This window comes from Neolamprologus brichardi, chromosome 9, assembly GCF_056152115.1.
Source record: "Neolamprologus brichardi isolate AB-2024 chromosome 9, ASM5615211v1, whole genome shotgun sequence".
NCBI lineage: Eukaryota > Metazoa > Chordata > Actinopteri > Cichliformes > Cichlidae > Neolamprologus > Neolamprologus brichardi.
In genome coordinates this window covers 37,602,128-37,629,668 of record NC_142112.1, presented here as the reverse complement: position 1 = coordinate 37,629,668, position 27,541 = coordinate 37,602,128, and the positions used below count along the sequence as shown (strand labels likewise).

Here is a 27,541-nt window from a genome sequence, read left to right as displayed (position 1 = left end):
CCTGATGGTGTAGGAGGAGTTTGTGGACAAACGACCCAACATGTTTCACACTGTTTATCCAGGATCATTAGCCAACAATCAGTTTATCCACTTTGTTTCTAACAGAAACTAATCTGGAGAATGTTTAGACCAGAAGAGATCTGCATAACTCTACGATCCACATCTGATCTTCTCTTAGAAATAAAGTGACAGTGATGAATATTAAAGCTAGCTAACAGTGTTTCTCCGTCTCATGTGAAATACTCAGTTTAGCTGTGAAACAGAGGTTCAGTGTTCCTCTCCCAGATGTTTCGCAGCAGTCTCGCTGAGTCTGACGGTGTGTGGTTGAAAGTATTTGTCACATTACTTCACTCAGCAGTTAATTTCAGCATTTTGCGAAACCTTTAATGGGACTTGGGGGATACGAAGAAGCTGCGAGCGCGCCTCCGTCGCCTGCTGACAATTAAGACGCGGAGAGTGGCGTAAATCACACCGACAGTTTTGGGTTAAAGGTCCCGGGAGAAGCTCTACGTGTGGGGCATCAGCTCGTGTTTACCTGGCAGCGTGTAGATGAAGGCGGTGACTTCCTCCACGCTCCACTGCGACGGGGCCGGCTTAAACGTGGTGGTAGGCGTGGAAGTGGTCACGGCCGGCGCCGACGCCCTCCTCGCTCTCCGAGCCGCCCGACGCTCCATCCTAGCCGTCATGGCGACAGCGGGATCTTCCTCTCCCCCGTCGTCATCTTCCTCCTCCCTGCCTCCACCTCCCACCATATCGTCTTCATCTTCGTCCTCTTCTGCCGCCGCCGCTTTTTCTTTTCCGTCTTTCTCACGCTGACCGGCGCTCCACAGATCACGAGGCTGAAAGGAAACAAAGCGTGTAAGAAATGTAAAAGTCGGGAAACGTCCTGCCTGATATCAACAGTTCAGGGCTGCAGGGGTGATGGTGGGGGCCCTTCAGCACCAACAGCATCATTTAAACCCCACACTCCACCTTAATCATCTCAAACTGGTCACTTGTAAATGACTCCCTGTGCTCAAACGATAGAGAACACGTGGGCTGTGGTGGAACGATAAATATGTAGAAACTGTGTGATGCTATCATGTCGATGACGAACAACTCGGGACTTTGTTGAATCTGTGAGTTATAAGAAAGTTCTCGACTCAAACGGAGTTCCAACTTTCAAGATTAGGCTTCAAACTTTCCTTTTTGCTAAAGCATATAGTTAGGGCTGGACCAGGTGACCCTGAATCCTCCCTTAGTTATGCTGCAATAGACGTAGGCTGCCGGGGGATTCCCATGATGCATTGAGTTTTTCCTTTCCAGTCACCTTTCTCACTCACTATGTATTAACAGACCTCTCTGTATTGAATCATATCTGTTATTAACCTCTGTCTCTCTTCCACAGCATGTCTTTATCCTGTCTTCCTTCTCTCACCCCAACCAATCACAGCAGATGGCCCCGCCCCTCCCTGAGCCTGGTTCTGCTGGAGGTTTCTTCCTGTTAAAAGGGAGTTCTTCCTTCCCACTGTCGCCAAAGTGCTTGCTCATAGGGGGTCATATGATTGTTGGGTTTTTCTCTGTATCTATGAAGCGCCTTGAGGCGACTTTTGTTGTGATTTGGCGCTATATAAATAAAATTGAATTGAATTGAAAATTGAATTGAACTCAGTACAAGGAAGGTGTAACTGAATAAAGTGGCTGCTGGCTGCATATAACTTAAAAATGAGCGTTTGTTTTCTGTCTGTTGGTGGAGTTTCCTGATTTCAGAGGTGGTAAACTGTGAGGAATCAGTCAAACTGTATTGACTGGTCTCACTGGACTCTCGGCTCTCTGCTGCCCTCTAAAGGCCATCGGCTGTCACTGAACCACAGATAAGACCAAATCTAAAATCCACTGCACACGACTAACTGAGCTAATGTAGTTTTACACTACTAAGTATTTTTAATGCATGTGTTTGTTTCAGTTTAGTTTCAGTGTTTTTTAGTTTTTCTGATTAAGAGCATTCGTCAGGGACAAAATTTAAAAAGTTTACAAAAGATATGAAACTACAAACGCAGAGTGGCGTTTTTGTAGGAACGTAACTCATCAAATAAACATCACAAAGATCAATAAAAGCATAAAAACGTGTTTAATATTTGGACAATCAGCCTCCTGTAATACAGCCGGTGTGTGTGTCCATTCACAAAAGGACTTTAGGAGCTCTTTAAAACATCTCAACACGTCTCTGTTTGCTGTTTTTAAGCTGTTCGTGAGTTCAGCGTCCCTACCAGCCGCAGCAGCAGGGGTTTCCCAGGGACCGACTCCGCCCGGTTGAGGGCGGGACGAGGCTTCTCTGACCGGCTTCCTGCGCTGAGAGCTCGCAGACGCTTCGTCAGACGAACGTTAAACCTGAGGGGGGAGGAGGAAGCACAGAGACACGTGGTGGTGATGTTTCCTCGTTCTGCTGCTTTCATTCACACTCGTATCTGCATCTGACACCTGCGCGCCTCCACGCAGGCCGCACGCACCACATCCTGTCACCCCCACGCTGTCTAAAGGTCCCGAGACATCACAGCCACCCTCTTTAGCGCTTAAGCCAATGAAGCGAGGTCTTACCCGCGTGCACAGGAAGTGGAGCAGAAGCGTTTGGAGCGCATGAAGTTGTGCGCGTGGCCCCTCTTCCCGCAGAACTGGCAGTGCAGCACCGTTCGGTCTCTGTGGCCCGACCCTGCAGAGGGACACAGTCAATGAGAGAAGCTGAGAAACACAGAGTCTAATATGGTTTCCACTGCTCGTTTAGAAGATTAGCAGCTGCCACATTCACCACATCAGCAGCAGAGCGACAGACGTGAGCAGAGCAGGATTCGGGGCAAACGTCAGGTTCACCGCCGAGTTTTCAGGGTATTAAAAGTGGTTGACTTCTTAGACCCCACACTTTCACTGCACAGGGCTGCTCTCAGCTTGTATTGAGTGTTTATCTTTCACATCTTCATGTGTTAAATCAGCCCCAGAGCTGCAGGTGAATGGTTCGACTGTTAAAACCACTTCCATGTGACGTCGTAGCTTTAATAACAGAAGCCAAATGCTGTATGTTGAACTCGCTTTCTCGTTTAGGCCCGCAGGTCCAGAACATGACGGGACAGGTTTACAGTGGCGGGCAGAGGCTGCGCCATAACGCAGAAACTCCGGTTTTCCTCCGTGTTATGACAGCGGACCGATCGCTGCGTTCAGGACAAGAAATAGAAGATCTCTTACTGTCCTTGTTTGGTGTGCAGCCATGAGAAACCCTTTTTATATATTTTCTTTAAGCCTAATTTATTTTCCTTTAATATTAAACGTACTAATCTTATATAAAAACTACAAGAATTCTGCTCTGAGTTATGTTTTTATTCCTGATTTCATCAGGTTTTAAGCCCTGCTCTCATTTAAAAAATGCGTCACCTGCTTCTGTTTTGATTTTCTTGGATGAATCTTCGTTGTTGATTTGGTGACAGTATGATGCGGGTGTGGCCGGTCTGTTCTGCAGCTCTTACCAACAGTAATTTCATGCATCGAGACCTCAGAGCAGATAAACGAGCAGGTGTGAAGTTTAAAAGTTAAACTGCTGCTTACTGCTCCCAGGATCGTCCGTGTCTCCTCCTTCCTCTTCGTCCGAATCTGTGGAGTGCTCCGTTTGTTTTATCGTTTCCGTTACAGGCAGCGCCGCTTTCCCATTGGTCCCATTCACTTCCTGCGGTTTGGGCACCTGCTCTGGAACCAGCAGGGATGAGCGGTTCACCTGGACCACAGAAATAAGGTGAGTATAAAATCGCAGTAAGGAGGGAATCCATTTACATCCACCCAGAACTTATTCTACGTTTATACACGAGAAAGGTTTTGAGTTTTTTCCCCACTTTAGGAACAAAATTGTAATATTTGACGTCTCTAACATGTGAAAGAAAAGGTGATGAACTGTAAAACCCAGATTAAACTGTCAGCTAAGCCACAATTTATTTAGGAAATGCTTAAATAAGCCTGAGGAGATTAAACACCAACTTATTTCAGAATAAAAGCATCAAAACCTAAAATTCTAACTTCCTTTTTTCTTACAGGAAACGGTTGGAGCCCCTCCTGGATGACAAATCCCTCCACCAGGTGGGTGAGAACCTGCCGTCCCTCGGGCCACGGCCTCGGCTCCCAGGGGCTGCTCAGTGATTGGCCGAAGCTCTCTGACTCGTCCTCCAATTGTCCGAGAGGCTCCGCCTCAGTTTCCGTGGGCGGCTGCTGCTCGCCACCTGCTTTGTCCACCTTCGCCGGCTCGTGCTGCGGTAGGCTGAGGTCGGTCGGGAGGGCGGTCTGCGCCGGGAGGAGAGGAGGAGGGTTTTCTGCCGAAGGAGTGGTGATGGGTGAGGAGGGGGGAGACTGAGAGGAGAGGCTGGACAACGCTGTGAGGAGCAGAGAAAGAAAAAAGGGTTGACTGGAAATTAAAATGAATTGCTTTAAGTTACAGTGGAAAACAAAGCAGAACACTAATGTTCAGCAGGTACCAGCGAGTCTTTATTGCACCACTGCCACTGCATTAATTACTCCTGGACCCCTTTAAGGGAGCACAGCTCGGACAGATGCTCCTTCAACCTGACAGCTTTACTGTAAAGCCTCATGTAAACACACAGAGCTTTAAGTGTTGCTGAGTCTGAGCTGTTCACGGTACCTGACTGATTGTCGGACTGGGTCGACATGTTCTCACAGAAGTCCTCCTGGCTGACGGGTTGAAGGTCTTTCTGAGGCTCTGGCAGCCTCTGACTCTGGGCGGAGGCTTCGGGGACTGGAGCTGGCTCTGGTACCGGGACTGGTGCTGGAGTTTGGACTGGAAGTGGAGTTGAAACGAGACCCGTGATGGGTTTTGAGTCCACAGTGGAGTCTTTAACAGACTCGGGTCCTGGGAGAGGGTCCGTGTTGTGGTGCTGATGGGGAAGCTGTGCAGTCTGGTTCTCAGACTGGTCCATTGGAGTCTCTCCTTCCTCTTCCTCCTCCATCTTCTTGTCCTTGCCTTCCTCTCTCCTCTCTCTCTCACTTTGGCCTTCTTCTGTCACTTCCATTTGATCCTCCTCTCGGCTAACTTCCTGCACCTCCTGGCTGATTCGCTCCTCACTGGGCTCCTCCTCCTTCACCTTCTCTCTTTGGTCATCTTTCTCCACTCGCAGGTCTTTAGCAATGCTTTCCTCATCTTTGACTTCCTGTCTCACAGCTGCAGCTCTCTTTCTCTGCTCTTCAGCCTCCTTTACCTCCACCTTCTGGGTCAGATTTTGCGGCTCAGCTTGACTCTGCGGAGAGGCTGGACTCAGAAGGGACGGAGGTGAGGGCAGAGGAGAGGTGGTTTTTGGCAACGAGGGGTTTAAAGGAGGAGGAGGAGGAGGAAGGACGTCTTCGGTGCTCAAAGTCCTCTTTGATTGGGCGGAAACCTCAGGCGACTCTGCAGCTGGAGGCGGCGGCTGCACCGAAGCATGCGTGTACGTTCCCGGCTGTGGCTGGCGACCCGAAGAGAGGGCGATGATCTGAAGCTGCTTCGCTGCAGATAACGAGCGCTCAAAATGCGGCACAGCTGACAGAGCGCTGGAGACAGATACCGGGCTGTGAGTTAACGGACAGCTCTTCAGTCCCGCCAGCGGCCGGCTGATGGAAGACGCCTGGCTGGAGGGAGCAGCAGCGATTGGTTGGAGGGCCGAGGTCTGTCGAGGTGACACCGCCCTGTGACCGTTAGGAGAGTGAAGTCTGGGTCTCAGAGGGACGGCTCGAACCGGAGAATAGAGAGCTGTGGGAGACGAGCATGAAGAGGAAACCATTAAACAACGAGGGAGGGATACGACTAATAAATGATCTGATAACTGGCCACTCGTGCATGTTATGATTGTTTAATTCTCACGTGCTTCACTGTAATCTGCTGATGCGCAGGAGGCTCGAGGATTCAAACTTTCTCACATCTAAGATTTAAACATTTCCTTTCAGTGGCTCCAAAAAGTCTGAATTATTTAGATGATCAAATGCAAATTTTATTATGTTTTTGTTTTCTAATTTTCATCTCTCAAGGCTGGAAAATATATCAAGACCCATGATTCAATTTACTTTGTTCTGCAGCACAGTGCAGTTTTCTCACAGTGATTTATGAGTTCAGTTGCAGACAACGACGGCAAACATGCTGAAAATTGACTTGTTCCAGCGCTCTGTGAGGGTAAACCGAAGCTCTGATGTCTCCGGGTAATAGAGGGGAATTATTTGGTTCATAAGTCACTGAAATGAAACCGTACACAGGACCACACCAGTGCAGCTAAAGAAGGCTCTGAACAGCTAAATGCAGCAAGTTTGTCCTTTCTTTTTTTTAAAAGTAACCAAAATTAAAATAGTAAAAAAAGAAAAATATCTATTTAAAAAATGTAATTCTTTAAAAACTGAAGACAAAAAATGATTGAAAATATAAAACGCTAATTTTGAAACAAATTATTGTTTTTATTTTACTCACTGCTTGTAGAAAAAAAAATTAAACGTGCAATTTCACACCACAAGTCAGTGTGATTGTTGCTAACACCAGACTGTGGCTTGCTGCCAGAACAGCTGGAGAGAGTTGTCAGACGGCTTTAAACTGCAGGCTTTTATTTCGAAAGGTTCGGAGTGTCGCTAACATCCAATATGTAATTTGAGGCTTTTATTTTGAAAGGTTCAGAGCGTTGAAAACATCCAATATGTAATTTGAGGCTTTTATTTTGAAAGGTTCAGAGTGTTGAAAACATCCATTATGTAATTTGAGGCTTTTATTTTGAAAGGTTCAGAGTGTTGATAACATCCAATATGTAATTTGAGGCTTTTTATTTTGAAAGGTTCAGAGTGTTGAAAACATTCAATATGTAATTTGAGGCTTTTATTTTGAAAGGTTCAGAGTGTTGATAACATCCAATATGTAATTTGAGGCTTTTATTTTGAAAGGTTCAGAGTGTTGATAACATCCAATATGTAATTTGAGGCTTTTATTTTGAAAGGTTCAGAGTGTTGCTAACATCCAATATGCAATTTGAGGCTTTTATTTTGAAAGGTTCAGAGTGTTGAAAACATCCAATATGTAATTTGAGGCTTTTATTTTGAAAGGTTCAGAGTGTTGAAAACATTTACCTCTACCTTACAATATAAAGGGCCTTGAAGCAACTGTTATCATTTTTAAAGCATACTGGTCTTCCACTGATGGCTTTTATTTTGAAAATCTGAAACACACCTCCCTCCAGTCCCCCCGGTTAGTCACTGTCAGGGTGAGAGCTGGATCCAACCAATGAACTCAAACAGAATCAAATATAAATAAAACATTTAGGAAGCTGCAAACACAGCATCAGCTGACTGAGAGTGTAGCATTATAATAATTTAATGATAATATATTAGTCACTAGATGTAAGACCCTCACATGGAGGAGCGTACTCATCCGGCCTCATCACACCCTTCAGGGACCTACTTGGAGGCGGCACGGCGAGGTGTCGGCCGGGCGTGGTCGGACACTCCGTTGCTGTGATGTTGGACTGAGGTCGCGGCTTGAGAATCGGGAAGAGGGGGGCTTGAGGTCGTAAGAGGGGAGGCGGGGCCGTGGCGCTGGGCTTGAGGCGTAGGGAAGGAGGGATGGCGAGAGTCCCGGGGGGAGGAGGCCTCAAGGTGAGACTCTGGAGCTGGAAGGGACACAAAGATGTTCAGTTAGATCCCACGAAGGTGTTGGCTATCCAGTCACAGCTTAGCAACTGTTACCAGCGAGAGCGGGTATGTTAGAGGCCGCAGAAAGAAAAGCTCTCTGAAGTAGATTTAGTCTCAAACGTCTGAGCTGTGTTTCAGACGACTGTGTAAAGAAGTCAGCTTGTTGCAGGTCAGTTCAACAGATGCATTCACGTGCAGATAAAGACATTTGCTCGGCTGCTCACCTGAGCCGAGGCGGGGTTAGAGGAAGGAGGAGAAGTGGAAACAGAGGAGGAGGAAGAGGAGGAGCACGGCTGGGGCGGCCGCATAGCAGACGTAAGAATTAGCTGCAGGAGAAAAAGGAGGAAACACGTGAAGGAGGAGATGAACAGAGGAGAGCAGGACTCAAGCACAGATCTTGAAGCATCTTCTTGCCCTTTGCTTCCTTTTAATGACCTAATAAAACACCCATAAACATGAAGGATGGTTACTTTTTAAAACGGCTCAACATCAGATTTTAACCCTGGGGACTATTTTCTGCGGTGGATTAATACAACTGCTTCATATTCAATGTTTTTCAATGTTAAACAGACATTTTTACAACACATTTAAGTGTTTTAAATCCAGGTGTCAGATCTAGATGATGGAAATGATTTGTGAGATTAACCATGGTTTAATATTTCACTGTTAAAAGAACTTTTATGAACAGATAAATAACCTTTAGTCTAAAATAGGTTTCTGTGCAAATAATCAGACTCTGCAAATGATGTCAAAAATGACAATTTGATGTTTTTCACAGATGTGTAGTTTTGAGCTCATCAGTCACAATCAGGCCGCTTTGCTCTTTCTATACATGAATACTCGTAATATTTGGGGACCATCATCAGGCTCAGTTTGACTCTTCTTTAGCTGAGCACCACCGTCTGCCATCAGAGACACGATCAGAGCAGACAGAGATCTACAAAGATTCAGCATGTGGAACACTGATGATGCAAATAAGACAGAAAATCATTAAAGCTGTGAATTCATGAGTTCATTTATCTTATCGTTGACTCATCTCTACCGTGGCGGCTGCACAGCAGAGCTCTGAAACTTGACCCCGTTTTCACTCTTGTTCTTAGTAACTGCAGTTGCAGCAGTGCTCAGCTCAAGGATGGAAACAGATTTGTGTATTTCTGACCTGCAAATGTCAGTGACAATGAAACACAAACATATGTGTTGCTGAACTTAGTGATGGGAGTCAGGTACTAGCTACATGCATGCAACTAGACACAGTCAGCCAATCACAGGGCAGCGTCTCTATGCATGTAGGCATGTAGACACGGTCGAGACGACGTGATGAAGTTAAAGTAAGTAAAGTTTATTTATTAAGCGCTTTTCATAGACAGGTAGTCACAAAGCGCTGCACACAGAGATTAAAATAAACAGTACGATAAATAGCAAAATGCACAATATAGAGTTTAAATGTCAATTAAAAATGTAAAAAGCAACAGAAAGCTTGTTTAAACAGTAAAGTTTTTAACTGTTTTTTAAAGGTTGACTCCACAGAGTCAACCAGTTGTAAACTGTTCCACAGCCTTGGTGCCACAGACTGAAAGGCTCCGCCCCCTTTCGTCAGACGTGTTCTGGGAGCAACCAGCAAACTCTGAGTCTGTGAGCGGAGACGGCGAGCAGTCGTGTATTTTGTGAGAAGCTTGGATAAATAATCTGGAGCCATTTAGTGCTCTGTACGTTAAAACAATCATTTTAAAACGAATTCTAAAATCTATTGTAAAGAACATAAAATAGATGTGAGCTCGCTTGCTAGAGCGAGTTCGTAGTCTGGCTGCTGCGTTTAGTACAGAGATGATTTATCCAAGCTGGTAAACAGGGAATTACAATAATCTAAACGCGATGACACAAATGCATGGACAAGTTTTTCCAGTTCAGCTGAGGAGACCACATGTCGCAGTTTAGAAATATTCATTAAATGAAAGAAAAGCTGAGCATGTGGATAAAAGGGGGATTTAAGTGACTCTGAATGTGACGAGGTTGTTGGTGCCAGACGGGATGGTCGGAATATTTCAGGATCTGCTGGGATTTTCCCGCATAACCGAAAAAGAAAATATCCAGTGAGCAGCAAACGTGACTCGCTGAGGTCAGACGTCGGAGGAGAATAGCTTCAAGAGATCAGCAACTCAAATAACCACGGTGTGGCGAGGTGAGATGGACGCACCTGCAGCAGCGTCTGCAGTCACACCTGTGCTGTTGTCATTAGTGGTCGTTGGTGGTGATGTGTACGGCTGGCAGCTGTGACAGCAACCGTGTGAATATTGTAAGAATAAAGCATGCTGCAAAGATGCACCTGGGTCTGCTGTGGGTTTGTTACACACTGGTTACAACCGTAGTGCAGAAGAGCATCTCTGAGCTAACAGCTGGTCCAACCTCAAACCACACGAGTGTCCTTTCTCTCAGCTAAGAAGAGAAAGTTCACACAGGCTCACCGAGACTGGACAACAGAAGACTGGAAACATGTTTCCTGGTGTGATGAGTCTCGACTTCTGCAACATTAAGACTTCAGCTTCGTGTCGACTGTTCATACTGCTGGTGCTGAAAGAATATTTTCTTCACACAGCTTGGGCCTCTTATGCTGTGGTGTTTAAATGATGCTGAACATGTCCATCGTCTTATCGCTACACTGTATCCATCTTCCAAAGGTCACTTTCAGCAGGACAACGGGGCTCAACCTCGTACTAGCAACGTGTGCCTAATGAAGTGGCCTCTGAGTGTATAATGTGTACTCTCTGCTGTAAATCAAAGATTTGAGGAAAATGTGGTGCTTCAAGATTATTTTAAACTAAAACGACAAACACATAATCTTCTCCCAAACAGGTAGTATGTACATCATCGGTTACCATGGTGATTAGCACCTCTGTAACACAGCTGCCTTAACCTGGTAACGCTGCTTCATCGTCTGTGTTTTCAGACTGTTTCAAATCACGTCTCACAAGGTTTTTGGTGCATTTAATATCATTTACATGATGTTTGTTTAGTATTCGGAGAAATTTCTGCTTTGAAACGTCTGTTTTCAGATTTGCTTGCAGCATTAAACTCAGAGCTTTTCCTGCCAACTGGCTCATTTTAATACTCGTCATCCTGCAGCTGCACACTCCTGTTCACTGTGAGCAGCAGAACAGAATACATGTGGAAATATATGAGTGTGTGTGTGTGTGTGTTTACCATCTGAGCTCTAAGCAACACCTGGTCTTGGCCCGACCCTTTGAGACCTTTTCCTAGGAGCAATGTCTGCTGGGATACCTTGGGATGCCTGACAGGGGAGGGGTTCTGATTGGTTCGCACAAGACCAGGTGTGCCCACAGGAGTCTGTGATACCTGGAACAAAGAGAGGGGAGAAGGGAAGCAATTAAGGCAGCGCTTCAGAGCAGGGATGACTTTTGTGATATTTCCTCGAATAGCAAAGCAGTGACGAGTGTGTTTGGGTGGAAACCAACAGAGTAAACAATGAAAACGTCGAGTTTTTAATGCTTCTTTTCAACAAAAAACCCACTAAATTAATACTTTAACAATGGACAGCTTCATCCACAAGCAGATTAAAACTGTCTCCACCAGGCAGCTCATCTGTTTTTAGTTCTTTTAATCTCATCTGTCAGGTTTAATTTAAAGATTTGAAAAACTGGTTTGTAAAATTTGTTGTCAGAAACTGTTTGGCATGTTTTTAGGCAAAGGAGTGGATTTTAAATCCGAAGTTCAGACTTGAATTAAAGGGGTTTAATAAAAGTATTCCCTCAAATATTCAGGAATTACAGCCATTTTAATGCACAGTCGCTCAGAATTCATTAGACAGCTGTTTAATATGTTTTCATGGCCACCAAATGCAAGTGTTTCATTTTCATTTGTTTGCTTTTTCAGAGCAACTCTCAACACGAGGTCCAGATAAATGTCAGTGAAGACAAACAGGCCGTCACTCGACTGAAAAGTCCAAATAAAACAAATAAAAACATCAGACAGAAAGAAAAAATCCACATTCTGGTGCATCGGCCAGCTCAGCAACACTACGAGACTTTAAAGACCACAGCATGCTCTCAGGGAGGATCAACAGGGTGCAAACCACCGGTTACACTCGAGAACAGGAGCCAGATTAGACTTTAGCAGAAAACGCGCACGGCTGACAGAGGAAGCAGGTCACGAGTGTTTACTGATGATGCGATCGCTGAGAGAAGCAGCGGGGCTGTAAGCTCTGCTCAGACTCAGACAAACGCTGCAGGACTGACCGGACAGAGCGTCGGAGTGCAGACGGACAATGAGCCGAACCACAAAAGCGACCCGGCGCAGAGAAACGCGATCCTCTTCAATGGCCACGTCGGGCACCTGATCTCAACCCAACACAGCAGCTTTTCAGTTACTGAAGGAAGAAAGACACAAACTTACTTCTGTTGAGCTCTTTGGATTAAGCGGAAAGTCTGAACTTCGATCACAATCAGTCGATTGTTTCGTTTAAAATCGCAGCGGTGGCCATCAGGTATCAGCGACTGTCCTTTTCTGTTGCTGACATCCAGCTAGTGAAGTTTATGATTTCATCTCAAGCTCGTGTTTTTAAAGCTCTAACGTGAGGAAGCGCAGACTGTGCAGCAACGCCTGCATACAGAGTGTGAACGCCAGCGTCTCTGCAGCTCGCTCACAGTTCAGCCTGTTCACTCACTGAATTAACAGAGAGTGAGGCCCGAGTGTAAGGATGTGAAACGCACTCAGATGAAAGCAAACAAAGAGGAAACTGTAACCCCAAACAGTCAAACACTGACCCAGATGGAGCCCGACAGGTGAAAGGTCGGAGGCGTCGTCTCACGAGCTGTCTGTCACTCTCATATTTAGATTATTCCTGATCTTTCTTTTTAAATCAGATCCGTTTGTTCGGGTCCTGAAAGGTCAGCTGTCGCTTTCAACAGTTATTTCAACATTTAATGAAACAGCTTAAAGTATTCTCACCACCACGTGTTACAGAAATATGAATAAAATACAGATTCAGTCATTTAAGCAGGTTGACTGTCGTGTGCTGTACGTGCTTTTTTATTTACTGTAGCTTGACTTTATGGATGAAGCTTGCTAACAAAGCTATCAACTTAGCACGCCACCCTTACATCCAGCTAGGGCTGCTCAATTAATCGAATTTTAATCTCGATTACGATCAACGATCATTAAAAATGACTGAGCCGATTATTAGCCCCTCCCTCGTGCTTTACTCTCGCGCTGCTCCGTGTGGCAAATCGAGCGCACCTCTCTGCATTTCGAACACGTGTCACAACAATTAAGAGCAGCGGTCTCCAACCTTTTTTGCGCCACGGACCGGTTTATGCCCGACAATATTTTCACAGACCGGCCTTTAAGGTGTCGCGGATAAATACAACAAAATAAAACTAGTACCGGTACCGAAAAGAAGAAGATTTATTCATAACACACGTGAAAAGACCCAGGAAAACCGAGTAAACGATAAAAACGATAACAAATTAACGCTGAAAACCGATAAAAACCCTGAAAACTATACATTTCACACCTGAGCCTCAACTCTCGCGGCCCGGTACCAAACGACTCACGGTACCGGTACCGGTCCGAGGCCCGGGGGTTGGGGACCGCTGATTAAGAGGACCCGAGGGAAGCTCGGAAAGCTGAGCAGTGTCGTAGCTGCACCACAGAGCAACACTGCAAAGTTCACTAAACATAGATGTTTACATTTTTCATTTATTTTTTATATTGCAAACATTTGCACTGTTATCAGTATTTGCACTATTTTATATTATTTTTTGACAATCTTTAAAGTCATTATTCAACACATTGTTATTGTTAAATAAATATCGTCAAATAATCGAGATCTCAGTGAAAATAATCGTGATTATCATTTTTGCCATAATCGAGCAGCACTACATCCAACAGATCGTCACTTCTGGTTCCTAAAAAAACCTGTGGCTGCTTCACAAACTGACGTCACTGAGGCTCAGTCTGGGATCCAAACACAATACTGATGCTTCATATCAGACATAACTGTCACCGATCTGCTACAGCTGGTATAAGAAAAAGCAAAAACAGTTTCTCAGTTGATTTTTTTTGTGCACCTTTGCACCAAATCCAAAGAAGGAAAACTGTGATTTCAGTCTTCGCTGTGCGTTCTGTAAAAACGTCAGTACAAGTAAACATCATGAGTGCAGGAAGGCTAGATAAAACTTTGAGCTTAAGCTGTTTTATTTACACCCGTCCTCTGCATCATTACTGCGTCTTTTTTAGACGAAGCTAAAAAATATTTGATCCTGATGTTATCAGCCTGTTGAATGACTGCTGTCAGTCTTATGAACACAGCCTCCTCCTTATGTAACCCATAGACTGTGCACAAAAGATGGCATCCACAGGTTTCCTTTTCGAAGCCTCAAAGTTAACGTTTTAGCCACTGTCATGGTGGGATTCTTGGATGTGGTCATGAGAGGGTGGAGACGTGCGTCCTTATTCTGTATGGGTGCAATGTGTGAACACAGATATGGTTTAAAGAGCAACAATCCAACAAAGACAAACTGGACAAACTCCAGGTGTGTGTGACCGTTACCTGTCTGCCAGGTGGACTGGCCGGTGTGTGAAACGGTGTGATCGGCGTTGAGGTTGCAGAGAGGACCCTTGCGCTCCCGTTGGTCAGGCTGGTGGAGATCTTGGTAGACATGGTGGTGTTGTTGTGCGTCGCAGAAGAAGTCGGAGAGGATGAGAGGAGCGGTGAAGGAGCGGTCGCTACGACAGGAGAGGAGGAGGACGAAGGGGGAGGGAGAAGGGAGGACGAAGGGGGGGTTTGCACGGAGGAAGACATTTTGGAAGAATGGTTGTGTCGGGAGTATGTGCGGAGGGCGGGGGCGGGGGTGGAGGTAAGTTTAGGGGGAGTCGGGACGAGGACGTGAGGAGACGGAGCGCTGGCCGTTGCTGCTGCCGCCTTTGGTCCGTGGTTTGTGGTGATGGAGGGAGCGGGGGTGAGAGGCGGGGGAGGGGAGGAGGTGGTGGGCGTCAGCGAGGGCGCGGGGGAGTCCAGGAGCATGGGGTTGGGGGTCAGCCGAGGAGGCGTGGGGGTCGGAGGGGCGGTGGAGGACTCAGGGCTCGTTCCATTGGCCTCGCCGTGATCTGATTGGCTCTGCCGAACCGGCTCCCTGTCCATCCTTCAACACTGAAGCTCGCTGAGGCGCACGGACAGACACACAGACAGACACACAAACAGACACACAAACAGAGTTAATTTGCATATTTTGCATTTCAAGTTCCAGAGAAAACAAACTCGCTGGAACATTTGTTCACAAAACATGGAAATAAGTCCTAACGTTCCTCATGAGGATCACCGGGGGAGCCTCGGCGCCCCCACAGACGAGCTGGAGGTCAAATCTAACAGTTAAGAGCCCAAAACCAACAATCTGCACAAACACGACCTCATGTTAACCTGTTCTGTACAAAGCTAGCAGCGAGACACCCCAGAGTGATGCTGAAGCAGAGTCAAAGCTTGATTTTCAAGTAACAAAAGCAGACTTGTGCATTTCTAACCACATTAGTTCCAGCACAACGTCTTGATTCACGCTCAGTCATCCAGGTAAGCAAATCCCCAAAAGCCCCAACTTTTTGGGGATTCCTGCACAACATTAAAAAGCCTCTAGTTTCTCATCAGCCCTGCTCAACAAAGATATCGAGGACTTGGTGATAAATGTTGGAGATGTGGGGGAGACGGAGCTAACCATTTCCACATCTTTTGGGACTGTAAAGTTATTCGCCAGTATTGGTCTCTAATCCATGATCATTTACAAAATGTTTTTTCATTTGTTTTTCCTTCAACTTTTGAGACCATATTTTTGTGCAATGTATCCGTGGATAAACTGAATTCTCCTGTGTATCCTTCTGGCCGCAAGTAAAAAGCCTCTTACGAGAAGATGGTTTAAGCCTGAACCACCAACGATGGAAGACTGGATACATTCTGTACAAGAGATCTATACGATGGAAAAACTTCAGAGAGATACCTTCTACGGAATATGGTCTAAATGGACAGACTATGTTAAACATATGAGGTGTGATTTTGTATATGATGTTACAACCCTGAGTACTACGTAAACCTACCTGCCCTGCTGCCTCCTAACCCTAGTTTTTTTTCTTTTCTTTTCTCTTCTTTTTCTGTCTTCTTTATTTTTCAATTATAAGTTAAAATGTGACAGCAAACAAAGTGTAAAAAGGCAAACTACTGTTATGTTCAACAGCTGTCCCAATAAAAGAGATAATAAAAAAAAAAGCCTCTAGTTTCAGTCACGTTTCTGGATACAAGTTTTCATCCAACACGTTCTCACTCCCAAAGCGTAACATTTTACGCTAGGTGACAAATCATCAACATATTACGTTTTCGGCTACCCACCAAGTTCCTAAATGACGACCTCGGAAAAATGAGGAAATATGAGAACCGTATGGACTCAATCTACACATGTTCGCTCTTTTTCTTCAAATCGCTTAGAAACACGCTATTTAACATCATTAAAGTCCTGGTTAACCTCAGGAAAAAGGTTATGGTTAGGGCTAGGGATAAGGTTAGGTTTAGGGCTGGAATACAGGGCTGGAACGTCTATTACCGCGGGAGCGTCATTGCACTGGATTTCGGCCATAACCCGCCGCGTACCATAACGCCGAAGGTCTCCTTTTGCGTTCCTCAGGAACGCCGCGGGACGTGACAAAACGTCAGCATGTTACGCCTCGGGAGTGAGAACGGGCTGTTTCATCTGTCTCATTTTTTCTCCTTCTTCTTCTCGACCTGATCCCACCCCTGCTGTCCTCCTCTGTCACACCCTGTTTCTCCTGCCTGGCAGCTCCACCTTCAACCCTTTTGTTCAACATGTCCAGTCTTCCCTCTCTGCACGCGTCCAAACCATCTCAGCCTCGCCTCTAGCTTTGAGCTGTCCCTCTGGTGGATTTGTCCATCTTCAGCCTCCTGTTACATCTTGTAAACCTTCCTTTTCACTCTTATGCTTTCACACATCACCCCTGACACTCGTCTCCACCCACTCCACCCTGGCTGCGCTCTCGTCTTCACCTCTCTTGCTGCTTTGGATGGTTGACGTCATCTGCCTTCACCACCTCATTTGTATCGATTTGCATCGACATATTCTGGTCTTAAAGGATGAAAAACTGCTTTTTGAGGGTGGAACAGTTGGTGGAATAAATCTGGACCTGACTGAAGTTCAAGTTTGATGTTTAAAATTTGTTTTTGATTTAAAACACAGACATGTCTCTTGTTCCTGGGTAGGAAGTGTTCTTCTTGCCTCGGAGGCAGAAGGAAAGTCATTAATATCTATTTGCAAAAACTTTGCTTTTGTGACCCGTAATTTAATTTTACAAATGTCACTGTCATCGTAACAAAGACAAAGTTTGCTCCTGCCTGAGAGACGCTCTTTAACCCGATGGTCCTTTTGCAATCAGGCTTTAAAAGTTCATGCAAAATCTTGCAAAGGGTTATGATTAAAAGCCACCTGGTTAGGTTTAAGCAATAAAAACACTCAGTTTGGGTTAAAATACACCCTGTTCTCCCAAAGATCTACAAGCTACACGCTGCACATGCAAAACACACTAAAAGTTGTGCTTAAGGACAAACAAATTTGCTGGTTTGTCTCCAGGAAAACAAAAAAACTGGCTGTCCAAAAGTAGAGTCTTTATTCTTATATTTAAATATGTTACTGAAAGAAAGACGGTCCGTGTGTTCTCCTGATTAACACAGAGATTCGAGCAGACACGTCAACGTACTTCTGATATTTTGTTAAGCAGCACATGCAAATGTGATGCTGCTGCTTAAAGCTGTAATTAGTAGCGTAATAAATGACTTTTAAAGCAGTATAAATACACCAATCAGCATGACACCAGGTGAAGTGAATAACGCTGACTCTTCATCGTTGTACATCAGGGAGAAAGTGAACATTTTGTCCCCAAAGTTGGTGTGTGAAGCAGGAAAAACAGACAAGCGTGAAGATGTGAGCGAGTTTGACAAAAGGCCAAACTGTGACGCCTTCATCTCTGAAGCTGCAGGTCCTGTGGGGGTGTTCCCGGTCTGCAGGGTCAGTATCTGTCAAAAAGTGGACCAGCAGGGAACCAGCGGCACGGTCATGAGCAGCCAAGGCTCATTGATGCCTGTGTGGTCTGATCCAACAGAGAGCTAATGTAGCTCAAAGTTCATGAGGATCACAGAGCATCACAGTTTGGTGCAGTCCAGTCAGGACGCCCATGCTGACCTCATCCACCTCCAAAACCACCAACAACAGACAGGTGAGCATCAGGACTGGACCACGAGGAAACAGAAGGTGTTCTGGTCTGAGGAGCCACGTTTCTTTTACATCACATAGATGGCCGGATGAGTGTGTTGCTTATCTGGGGAACACCTGCCATCAGGATGCATTATGGGAAGGAGGCAAGGAAGCAGAGGCAGCGTAAGGCTTTAAGCAACGTTCTGCCCAAACATCGACACGTACCATCCTCCTAAGCACTGATGCAGGACATGTACACACTTTCACGGAAATGGTATTCCCTGACGGCTGTGGCCTCTTTCAGCAGGAAAATGAGCCTGGCCACAAAGAAAGTGGTTCAGGGACGGTGTGAGGAGCACAGCAGTGAGTTTCTAAGGCCCCACCTCAGAGGGTTTAGAGCATAGGTGTCAAACTCTGGCCCGTGGGCCAAATTTGGCCCGCAGCCTAATTACATTTGGCCCGCGAAGCCATACCAAATTACTATTAGAGCTGGCCTGCCAGTACTATAGTGCATGTACTGCTAATACTACAATTCCCAGAATGCTCTGTTGGTGTTTTGGCGCATCAGTCATGACAGGACCCATTAGCACCCTCTCCTCTGTTGACCATAGTCATAGCAACCATGCAAATACTGCCATGCTACCTATCCCAACATGGAAAAAAAAAGGCAGAAAACAGGAGCTTTCTGGACAGGTGGGAGAATATGATGAAAATCTGATAAATGATAAAATTTAATTCAGAAGGCATGTGTGCAATATTAAGTTATATATACGTTTATATAAGTTATATATATTGTTTAGTATTAAGCTTTGCTTGTTCCATATTCAGTTTTTCAGCAAAACTTGTTTGAGTCCATAAGAAAAGATTCATTCTTATATTTGGAGGGAGATTTTTTTTTCAATGAATATTAACGTTAGCCCGCGACTTTGATCCAGTTTTGAATTTTGGCCCACTGTGTATTTGAGTTTGACAGCCCTGGTTTAGAGGATCCTGATGCACAGCACACATTCAGGAGTCTAGAGGAGTGCGTGCCTTTACGGGTCAGGGTTGTTTTGGCAGCAAGAGGGGGACCAACACAATATTAGGACGGAATGCCTGAAATCTGAGTGTTTGTAACAGAGTTTGTAACAAAGTTTGTAACAAAGTAATGCATTACTTTGTAACAAAGTAATGCATGTAATGCATTTGTTACAAAGTAAAGAGAGTTTGAGTTCTGAGCGTAACACTGAAACAAACTGGGGAAGTAAAAACACAGAAAACTGCAGAAAATTATTAAAATAAGTGTTTAAAAAGTACTTTGAGTAAATAAAGCCGACGTTAAAGCATTAAATATACACAAGCACTCAAAACTGTCTTTAAAAATCGAGGCTGCTGACATTTTCTGAGTATAAAATTTGCTAAACAAAGGTTGTATAAAGTCCACTTAACTCTTTTTTTCTGCTTTGATATATTAAGTTCATGTGACTTTGTTCATGTTGACACTATTTCATTTGTTTAGGCCACTTTGCACTTTTATTTTTAAAGTAAAGGCGACTCTGATTCACCCTTTTTGAATTTTTGGATGGAGTTAGTTGGCCCCTGAGGACCTGCTCATGCCTCTTTAAAGCCGAACGCTCGGCTGTGTGAAACACGACACCCTTAGTGTCAACTTCAGCTGTGTGTTTTGGATTTGAGCCACTGCAGCAGTTAATCTGAACCGCCGCTGCAAAACGAAAACAGAAAAGTGTCTCCTGATCTCCAAACCGCAATCTGTAATTATTGGATTATCTGACCGCAGATAAAACACCGTTAACTGATTCATTTCTGTCACTTTTAAGCCAAAAGTTCCAAATATCTTCTGGCTTGAACGACTCAAGTATGAAAATTTTCTTTCTTCTTTTTGACTTTTCTGACATTACATAGAAAAAAACCACCTGAGCAAACGGTCGACATGTTAATCAGCGATGAAAGTAACCGTGCTGCAGCTCATGTACCTGCAACTGATGCATCAGACCCAGGATCCGTGACGCTTTCACACCCAAAAAGAAAACAGGAACAAGAAGATAAACAAAGTTTGTTTATCCTGTCGACGCTCAAACGTCCCTACACGTCTTCAAAAGAAGCAGACAAAAATTACCGGTTTGTTTTTTAAACTGGGCCTTATCCTTCCATCATAAATAAATAGCAGAGAAACGTCCTCCCACCAGCCGAGCCCCGAGTCCTCCACATGTCAGTGCAGCGAAACTGCATGCAAATGTTGCAAAACGAGAGTTTGCATATATTGAAATGATTTAAATGTAATTTTAGATGATGACCTTGCCCAGTTTGCTTAAAGCCTTCTGGCTCTCATCCAAGGTTGAAATGCTCCTGTATGGAGTCGTTACAGGGCACAGGTGGGACACGTGCCCCCTCCACAGTTATTTAGAGCACAATTATCTCGTTTCAATGACAACATGAAAGGAGCAGAGGGAGGTGTATAACCACAAAGGAGCCGTGAGGGAAAAGGAGGAGGAGGGCATCTGATATCACAACATTTACTCTGGTGATTTTAGTGACGTTGGTCTGAGTGTTTCAGAAGCTGCTCATCTGCTGGGATTTAGCCACACGGCCTTCTGTAAGGTTTACAGAGGAAAAGAGAAAAATCCAGCGAAGAGACTCTGTTGGGTGAAAATGGCTCGTTTATGTCAGAGGAGAATGAAAACTAAGTTATGCAGAAGAGCAGGTTTGAACGCACAGCAGGCCGAACCTTCAGCAGCAGAAGCTGTCAGGTAAGAACAGGAAATGTGGACCAAAATCTTTGAGGGATGTTTCCAGCAACTTGTTGAATCTGGGTCACAAAGAATTAAGTGTACCTAATGAAATGGCTTATAGGCGTATAAATCTATGGTTTCCTGCTGAGAGCTGTTACCTCCCAGGGTGTACAGAGATTAAAATGAATGAATTTATCATCGATGTGAATATGTGACGCATTTCAGCTTCAAGTGAGGAGCAGCTGTATATTTAAACGAGTTTCCCATCATGAACTTCCGCAACTTTTCACAGTGTTTACAGGAACTGGCGTGTTGGTGTGGCAAGGAGAATGGGAAGTAGAGTGGAAATATATTTGTCAGTTTAGTTTTTGAACATTATTCGTTTTGACTTATTGCTATTTTCCTCTTTTACACACTACGATGTCTTGTAGTGAAGCCTGTGAAGATTTACTGCAGCTGAGAGACTGGAGACACATATTTAATAGGGGTGCAACGTTACACAAAATTCACGGTTCGATATTTTTTCGATACAAAACAATTTTCATGCCTTTTTAATTTGTCATTTATTAAAATTATAAATATATATTTTAACTCAAAAGTACAGTTTTTAAATTTAATGTTGCTGAAACAACAAAGTAATAAAAAAATCTATCTGATGGAGAAATCCCTCATCTTTGGAAAAGAGAGTTTATTACAGAGAAATGTCTCTTTCCAAAATAAAAGCTATACTATACGCTTCTTCTGGGCTATATTCTCAGCAGCATATTAAACATATCAGGTCCCCATAAGGAGAATCATGTGCTAACGGCTGTCTAAATGACTCGGGTAAAGTTTGTAGCATGCTGCTTGTTGTTTCTGTCTGCTTCCACTTGTCTTTGCAGTAGGATGATGTCGGAGTAAATGTGCAGTCATATTCGTTGTGTTCCCACTAGTGCTGTCAGCGTAAATCTGAAATGAGGTTAACGCCACAACACGGCAAATCTCCGTTAACGAGCTACCGCGGCTAACTGCGCTAACGCGCTAGTTCCCACCAATGTAATTGAGCATTGCGTGGCACATCCAACATACTGTTTTACTAGGGGTGCAACGATACTCGTATCGATATTGAACCGTTTGATACAGTGCTTTCGGTTCGGTACGCATATGTATGAACAATACAACATTTTTAATTTATTTTATCAACTTTCCTTCTGACGATGCTGTCTGTGTTGAGCGCTCAGTGGATCTGCGCTCGACAGTGCAGCCTAGGCGGAGTAGTCGAACGCAGATTCACTGAGCGCAGCGCAAGCTAGCGAGACAGAAGTTAAGCTCGTTGCAACATGGCAAATTGAACCTCCCCCACCCTCATTCAGATCTGGCCTTTGGAACTATTTTGGTTTTCATGTGACGTATGACCCTGAAGGTAAGCGCGTCATGGACTAAAGTAAAACAGTATGTTGGATGTGCCAGCAATGCTCAATTGGTGGGAACTAGTGTGTTAGCGCAGTTAGCTCGTTAATGTGTTGACGTCTTCCAGCCCCACTCATGAGGCGATCCGCGGTAGCTCGTTAACGGAGATTTGCCGTGTTGTGGCGTTAACGTCATTTCAGATTAACGCTGACAGCACTAGTGGGAACACAACCAATATGACTGCACATTTACTCCGACATCATCCTAGTGCAAAGACAAGTGGAAGCAGACAAAAACAACAAGCACGCATGCTACAAACTTTAGCCGAGTCATTTAGACAGCTGTTAGCACATGATTCTCCTTATGGGGACCTGATATGTTTAATATGCTGCTGAGAATATAGCCCAGAAGAAGCGTATAGTAGAGCTTTTATTTTGGAAAGAGACATTTCTCCATAATAAACTCTCTTTTCCAAAGATGAGTGATTCCTCAATCAGATACAGGGCTCGCAAAATCGCTAGCCCGACGTCCTGGGGCTTTTTTCCAGTCGGGCTACCAAAATCTATCTCTGCCCTGCCCGTCGGCCTATCGTAGGAAGGAAAAATATATGTCAATGCTTTTGCATTCTTTCGGAAATGTAGCTGGGTAATTATGTCATTGGCATCGGTGAGCCACTGTCAATATGTGACATATTGAAATCGCGTTTGAATTTGCGCTTGTTTTTTGCTTTCACTTTGCAATCGCGTGAACTGTGTATAGAGAGCGACAGCACTGATTGGTGAGTGATGATAATTTGCGCACCAATTCCTCTGACATCGTCTTATCAATCGTTAGCTTACTATGCAAACATGACAAGTGAAATCTCCCGCAGCTTAAACATGTGAGAGGTTGATCGCGCAGAGAATCGCTGAGCGTTATGTGAGTGCGTGTGTAAAAGCAGCAGGATATATATTTTAGTTCTGCTGAGCCAAATAAGACAGGTCAGGGTGAAGAAGTGACAAAACGGAAAAGTTATGACAAATCAGACTATAAGGCAAAAAGAAAGTGCAGCTTTATGGTTTCATGGACAAAAGAATTTCTGTGGCTGCAATATGACGAGCTAAATAACCAGGTCTACACATAAGTGGTCCGCAGGTGCGCATTCGCTGTCAAAATAAAAACCCGCACAAGATAAGAAGTTGCAACGCGTGTTTGCGTACATAAGATTTCCAGGAGGAGGACAGACATTTGTTTAGAACTCTTAAAGATGTCGAAGAAGCTCCTTTAAGCAATTACTGTGATGTTCCTCCACCTCCAAAGAAATGTCAGAAGGAGTCCGAACCACAAAAGAAGCACGTATTCTCGGAAAAGTGGTTGCAGGAGGTGAGCTGGCTTCAAACAAATGATGAACGCACAGAGATGTGGTGCAGAATGTGCCGTGAAAATTTAATAAATGACAAATTAATAAAAAGGCATCAACATTTTTTTTGTATCGAAAAAATATCGAACCGTGACACCAAAGTATCGAACCGAACCGAACCGTGAATTTTGTTGTATCGTTGCACCCCTATGTTTTACTTTAGTCCATGACGCGCTTACCTTCAGGGTCATACGTCACATGAAAACCAAAATAGTTCCAAAGGCCAGATCTGAATGAGGGTGGGGGAGGTTCAATTTGCCATGTTGCAACGAGCTTAGCTTCTGTCTCGCTAGCTTGCCCTGCGCTCAGTGAATCTACGTTCGACTACTCCGCCTAGGCTGCACTGTCGAGCGCAGATCCACTGAGCGCTCAACACAGACAGCACCGTCAGAAGGAAAGTTGATAAAATAAATTTAAAATGTTGTATTGTTCGATACATATGCGTACTGAACTGAAGGCACTGTATCGAACGGTTCAATATCGATACGAGTATCGTTGCACCCCTAATATTTAATACCCCAAATGCCATGAAATAGACTCATTTTTGTCCATAATCACTTTTACATTAGAAGATTTCAGAACCTCTGCCACAGATAAAGGAGACGGCACAGAAATGATAAACACCCAAAGAGCCTTTGAAAAAGGTCATAAATGACCTCACCAGCTGGTGAAACAGGTCACTTCCTAAAACAAAACCAAAGCATTGATTCAGCAGAGATTGTTTTAAATGACAGAAGTTGTTAATTATTTAGCAGAAGGTTGCATTGTTATTGTGCCGGATTTTTGAGTTTTGTTGCTGCTGTAAACGTCCCCAGAAAACGACTGAATCTCAAAGGTTCCCGCGGGAGGATCCACCTGGCTTCATTTATAGTCACATTACAGTCATTTGTAGTAACAAAAAAGGTGCTTTGAGTGCTCAGTTAGAGTAGATAAGTGCTAAAGAAAGCCACACCTGTGATAGCGGTTATAGTCAGGTAACAAAACATGTCATATCTTACATAAATATGTACTTTTACCCACAGCAGGTCTCAAAATCCCAGAGCCACGTTTTCCGACCTTGATGTCTGTCACCGACTTTTAAAGACAATCTTTCACATTTCCTATAAATGTGCTATAAAGTGGGCCACATATATGTTACAGAGCAGCGCACATGCTATGATCACAGTTTAGCTGTGACTTTGTCAGCTTTGTTTTACTCAGTTCAATTTTTTAAATTAGTCTTTTTATTTCTTTGTTTTTGTTTGCTGGTGGGATTTTTCCCCTTAAATAAAACACTCGAGTGTGCAGTAACACTGCTAAATTGACATTGTTGTTGTTGAATGCCCCCTCGGTTTCTCGTAGGTAACTTTTCATGCAGCAGGAGTGCAAACACTCTGCATGTTTTTCTTACTTCCTTTACTGTCCGAAGTGTGGCCTGAAAAACCACAGAGGTCCCGGTGCGGTTCCAGGAGGTCCCCCAGCAAAACAAATAGCTTTCTATTAGTAGGGGTGGGGGAAAAAATTGATACTGTGTAGCGTCGTGATATTTTGTTTGCTAATAATGTATGGATACAGGGACAGCAGAAATCGATATTTTGTTACAAAAAAGGTTTTTGTGCTCTGACTTCAGAGCATGTTGATCCTTTTTCTGAGCAAGAATCCTGACATTCCTTCACTGTCCAAATGTGTTTAACTTGTTTTTGGCAGCAATAAACATGACAGTTTACTTATTTTAATTTAAGACATGTTTTATTTTAATTAAGTTTAAAACTTTTTTATTTAATGTAAAATTATATTTTGTTTTAATTTACTTTCAAATTCTTCAGTTGCTGAAGGGGCTGCATAGTTTTCATAAACTGCATAGTTCAGAATAGCTATAATTGTACCAGATGGTTGATTCAGTTAAGTTGGACTAGACTGTAATACAAACCGTTCAGTTTGTCAACAATAAAACTGAAATGAGAGAAAGACTGAGTGTGAGACTTTGATATTAGATAAAATGAATATTGATAAAGTTTACCTTTATGTACAGAATCTGAATATCGCAAAATATTTTTAAAAATTGCAACAATATCGTATCGTGGGATGTATGGTGATTCCCACCTCTATCTATTAGTGTAACAAGAATGATAGTTTTATATTCATATTGTGCTATTTTCCAGCTCTCTGGCTGGGAGCCCTTATTGTACCTGTGATGTTATTCCTAGTGTTCAGCGCAGTAACTGTTAATAGTGCACAATTTAATCTTAAACCCAGCTTTAACACAGTTTTACTTGTTTTATATAATTCCACACATTAAAGACTGTTCCCCAGCCTCCAGCAGACACGTTTTGGGTTGTTGTTGTTTTACAGTTTTTACTTTTGTAACACTGAATTGTTTTTTCTCTGTAAGCCAGAGACACAGAGGGCTACGACACATAGGAGGTGAACGTGGAAGTAAACTGTGAGCTGGCAGTTGAGCAGAACGCAAACACCTCATTAGATGACAAGAACTGAAACTTGATTAATGTAAAGATAAGATTCTACCAGAAAAACAAACGTAGAAAATAAATAATTTCACAACTAAAAGATGACAAATGCACCTCTTTGTTTTTATACTTGGACTCTGCAGCACACAGCTGTGCTCAGATGTTCACAGTCATGAATTTCATGGTCATTTTAGGTGTTTGATGATTGTTTGAGCTGTTGTTTGGTGGAACATCTCTAAGGACTTTAAAAATAAGTTTGAATTTATTTCAGATTTTCTCTCATCTAAGCGGCTTAAACATATAATTAAATGCCTATTAGCTAGTTTTACTTTAACCAGGTGCTTCGGGTGAGCATCAACAAGCTTCTGGCATAATTCCTGCTGCTCAAAATGACCACGACATCAACGTCCATAATGAGCGTCTTTCAATTTCAGAATAATCCTTCTTTGTCTCACTGTGGCCTTGGTGTGGTCCCTCAGTCACCGCCTGTCTGAAATAAGTCGTTTTAGAAAAAACAAAACATTTTAGCTCCTCCTTAAAGGGTTAAGGCTTTCTTCTGATTGGCCGTCCGTTGTCAGCACGGGGCAGGAGGGACTGCTCTGTGTGAGATGACTATATTAGAAATATCCTGTCTCTATTACATCATGAATATCTATTGTAGCCATAAAAAATGGTAAAAACCGAGTGCTTAGAGGAGCTTGAAGCCCGAGCTTTACATCGACTTGGCCGTATTCAATCTGCACATCCACCTCGGGAACAGTAGACATGTGAGAGGAAATAATGAGGAGGTCGGGTCCCCTATAAGGGGTTTGAATACTCCTTTAAGCGCAGCAGCTGAGTTCTCTGGTAGACACAGAGTCCAGCAGCAGTTTTCTCTTCCTGCATTTAGCTGATGATTAAAATTCAGTCATTTTAAAAGCATCCTCCCTTCACGTTCATATTAATATTAAAGATGCACACTATTGTGTTTATATTGATCACAGCTAGCTATAACATGACCAAGTTCCACCCTTACTACTTCCTGACTGACTGATGGCTGTGAGGCCCACAAACCCAGCGTACATGGAAACATCTCTAATTCAAAGCAAGTCAAAGACTTGATATTAAGTCAGCTACTGGAAACAGTTAAAAAATGAACTTATAAGAACAATATAAATCAACACATGCAGGAACAATAACATTTACTGCCAATAACAGTGCAAACGTGTCACATGGCTTTGTGCTTTCGTTTTGTTGTCCAGGTGTGGAAACCACAGGGGCCCCAGTGTGGGTCCATGAGGCCCCCTTTTTTCTTCTAGTGCAATAAAACCTGTGAGAACTGATCATGTTGGATGAAAATCGAACATTTATTGATTTATTTACCATCACTTTTCACAAAAAAAAAGTCTGATTTGTAAAACTAACAAGCCCGACCTAACAGAGGAATAAAAACATTTCACCAACAACTTTGTGCCACCTTTGCAAACACAACTCGATAACTAACAGGTTTGTCTACGTTTTTATTTTGTTTTGCTGTTCAAAGTGTGTAAGTGTGTAGGAATCCAACAACACATCCACTAAACTACGTAAGAGTTTCTGTCAGATTTCTAAATAATTTCCTCTTGAGGTTTTCATTTTATCGATTCATCAGTGAGTTACGACGGACACGTTACGTGGTTT

The 27,541-nt window shown here is 43.7% G+C and overlaps 1 protein-coding gene across 2 annotated transcripts in view; it reads right to left on the bottom strand.

Annotated features, from left to right (window-relative positions):
* The window catches only part of phc3b (polyhomeotic homolog 3b), a 31,973-nt gene that overhangs the window by 2,366 nt on the left and 2,066 nt on the right, over nucleotides 1-27,541 (bottom strand). Inside the window, exons 2-11 of one of the 2 annotated variants that reach the window (XM_087846566.1) lie at nucleotides 14,228-14,837; nucleotides 10,861-11,013; nucleotides 7,887-7,988; nucleotides 7,433-7,640; nucleotides 4,652-5,752; nucleotides 4,051-4,385; nucleotides 3,574-3,739; nucleotides 2,578-2,689; nucleotides 2,250-2,370; nucleotides 536-839 (exon numbers count right to left, since the gene is read on the bottom strand). In XM_087846566.1, coding sequence (XP_087702692.1) covers nucleotides 536-839; nucleotides 2,250-2,370; nucleotides 2,578-2,689; nucleotides 3,574-3,739; nucleotides 4,051-4,385; nucleotides 4,652-5,752; nucleotides 7,433-7,640; nucleotides 7,887-7,988; nucleotides 10,861-11,013; nucleotides 14,228-14,818 — 3,193 coding nt within the window. In that variant the 5' untranslated portion in view covers nucleotides 14,819-14,837. The remainder of the gene's footprint in view (nucleotides 1-535; nucleotides 840-2,249; nucleotides 2,371-2,577; nucleotides 2,690-3,573; nucleotides 3,740-4,050; nucleotides 4,386-4,651; nucleotides 5,753-7,432; nucleotides 7,641-7,886; nucleotides 7,989-10,860; nucleotides 11,014-14,227; nucleotides 14,838-27,541) is intronic. The other variant, XM_087846567.1, reaches the window with a different exon arrangement.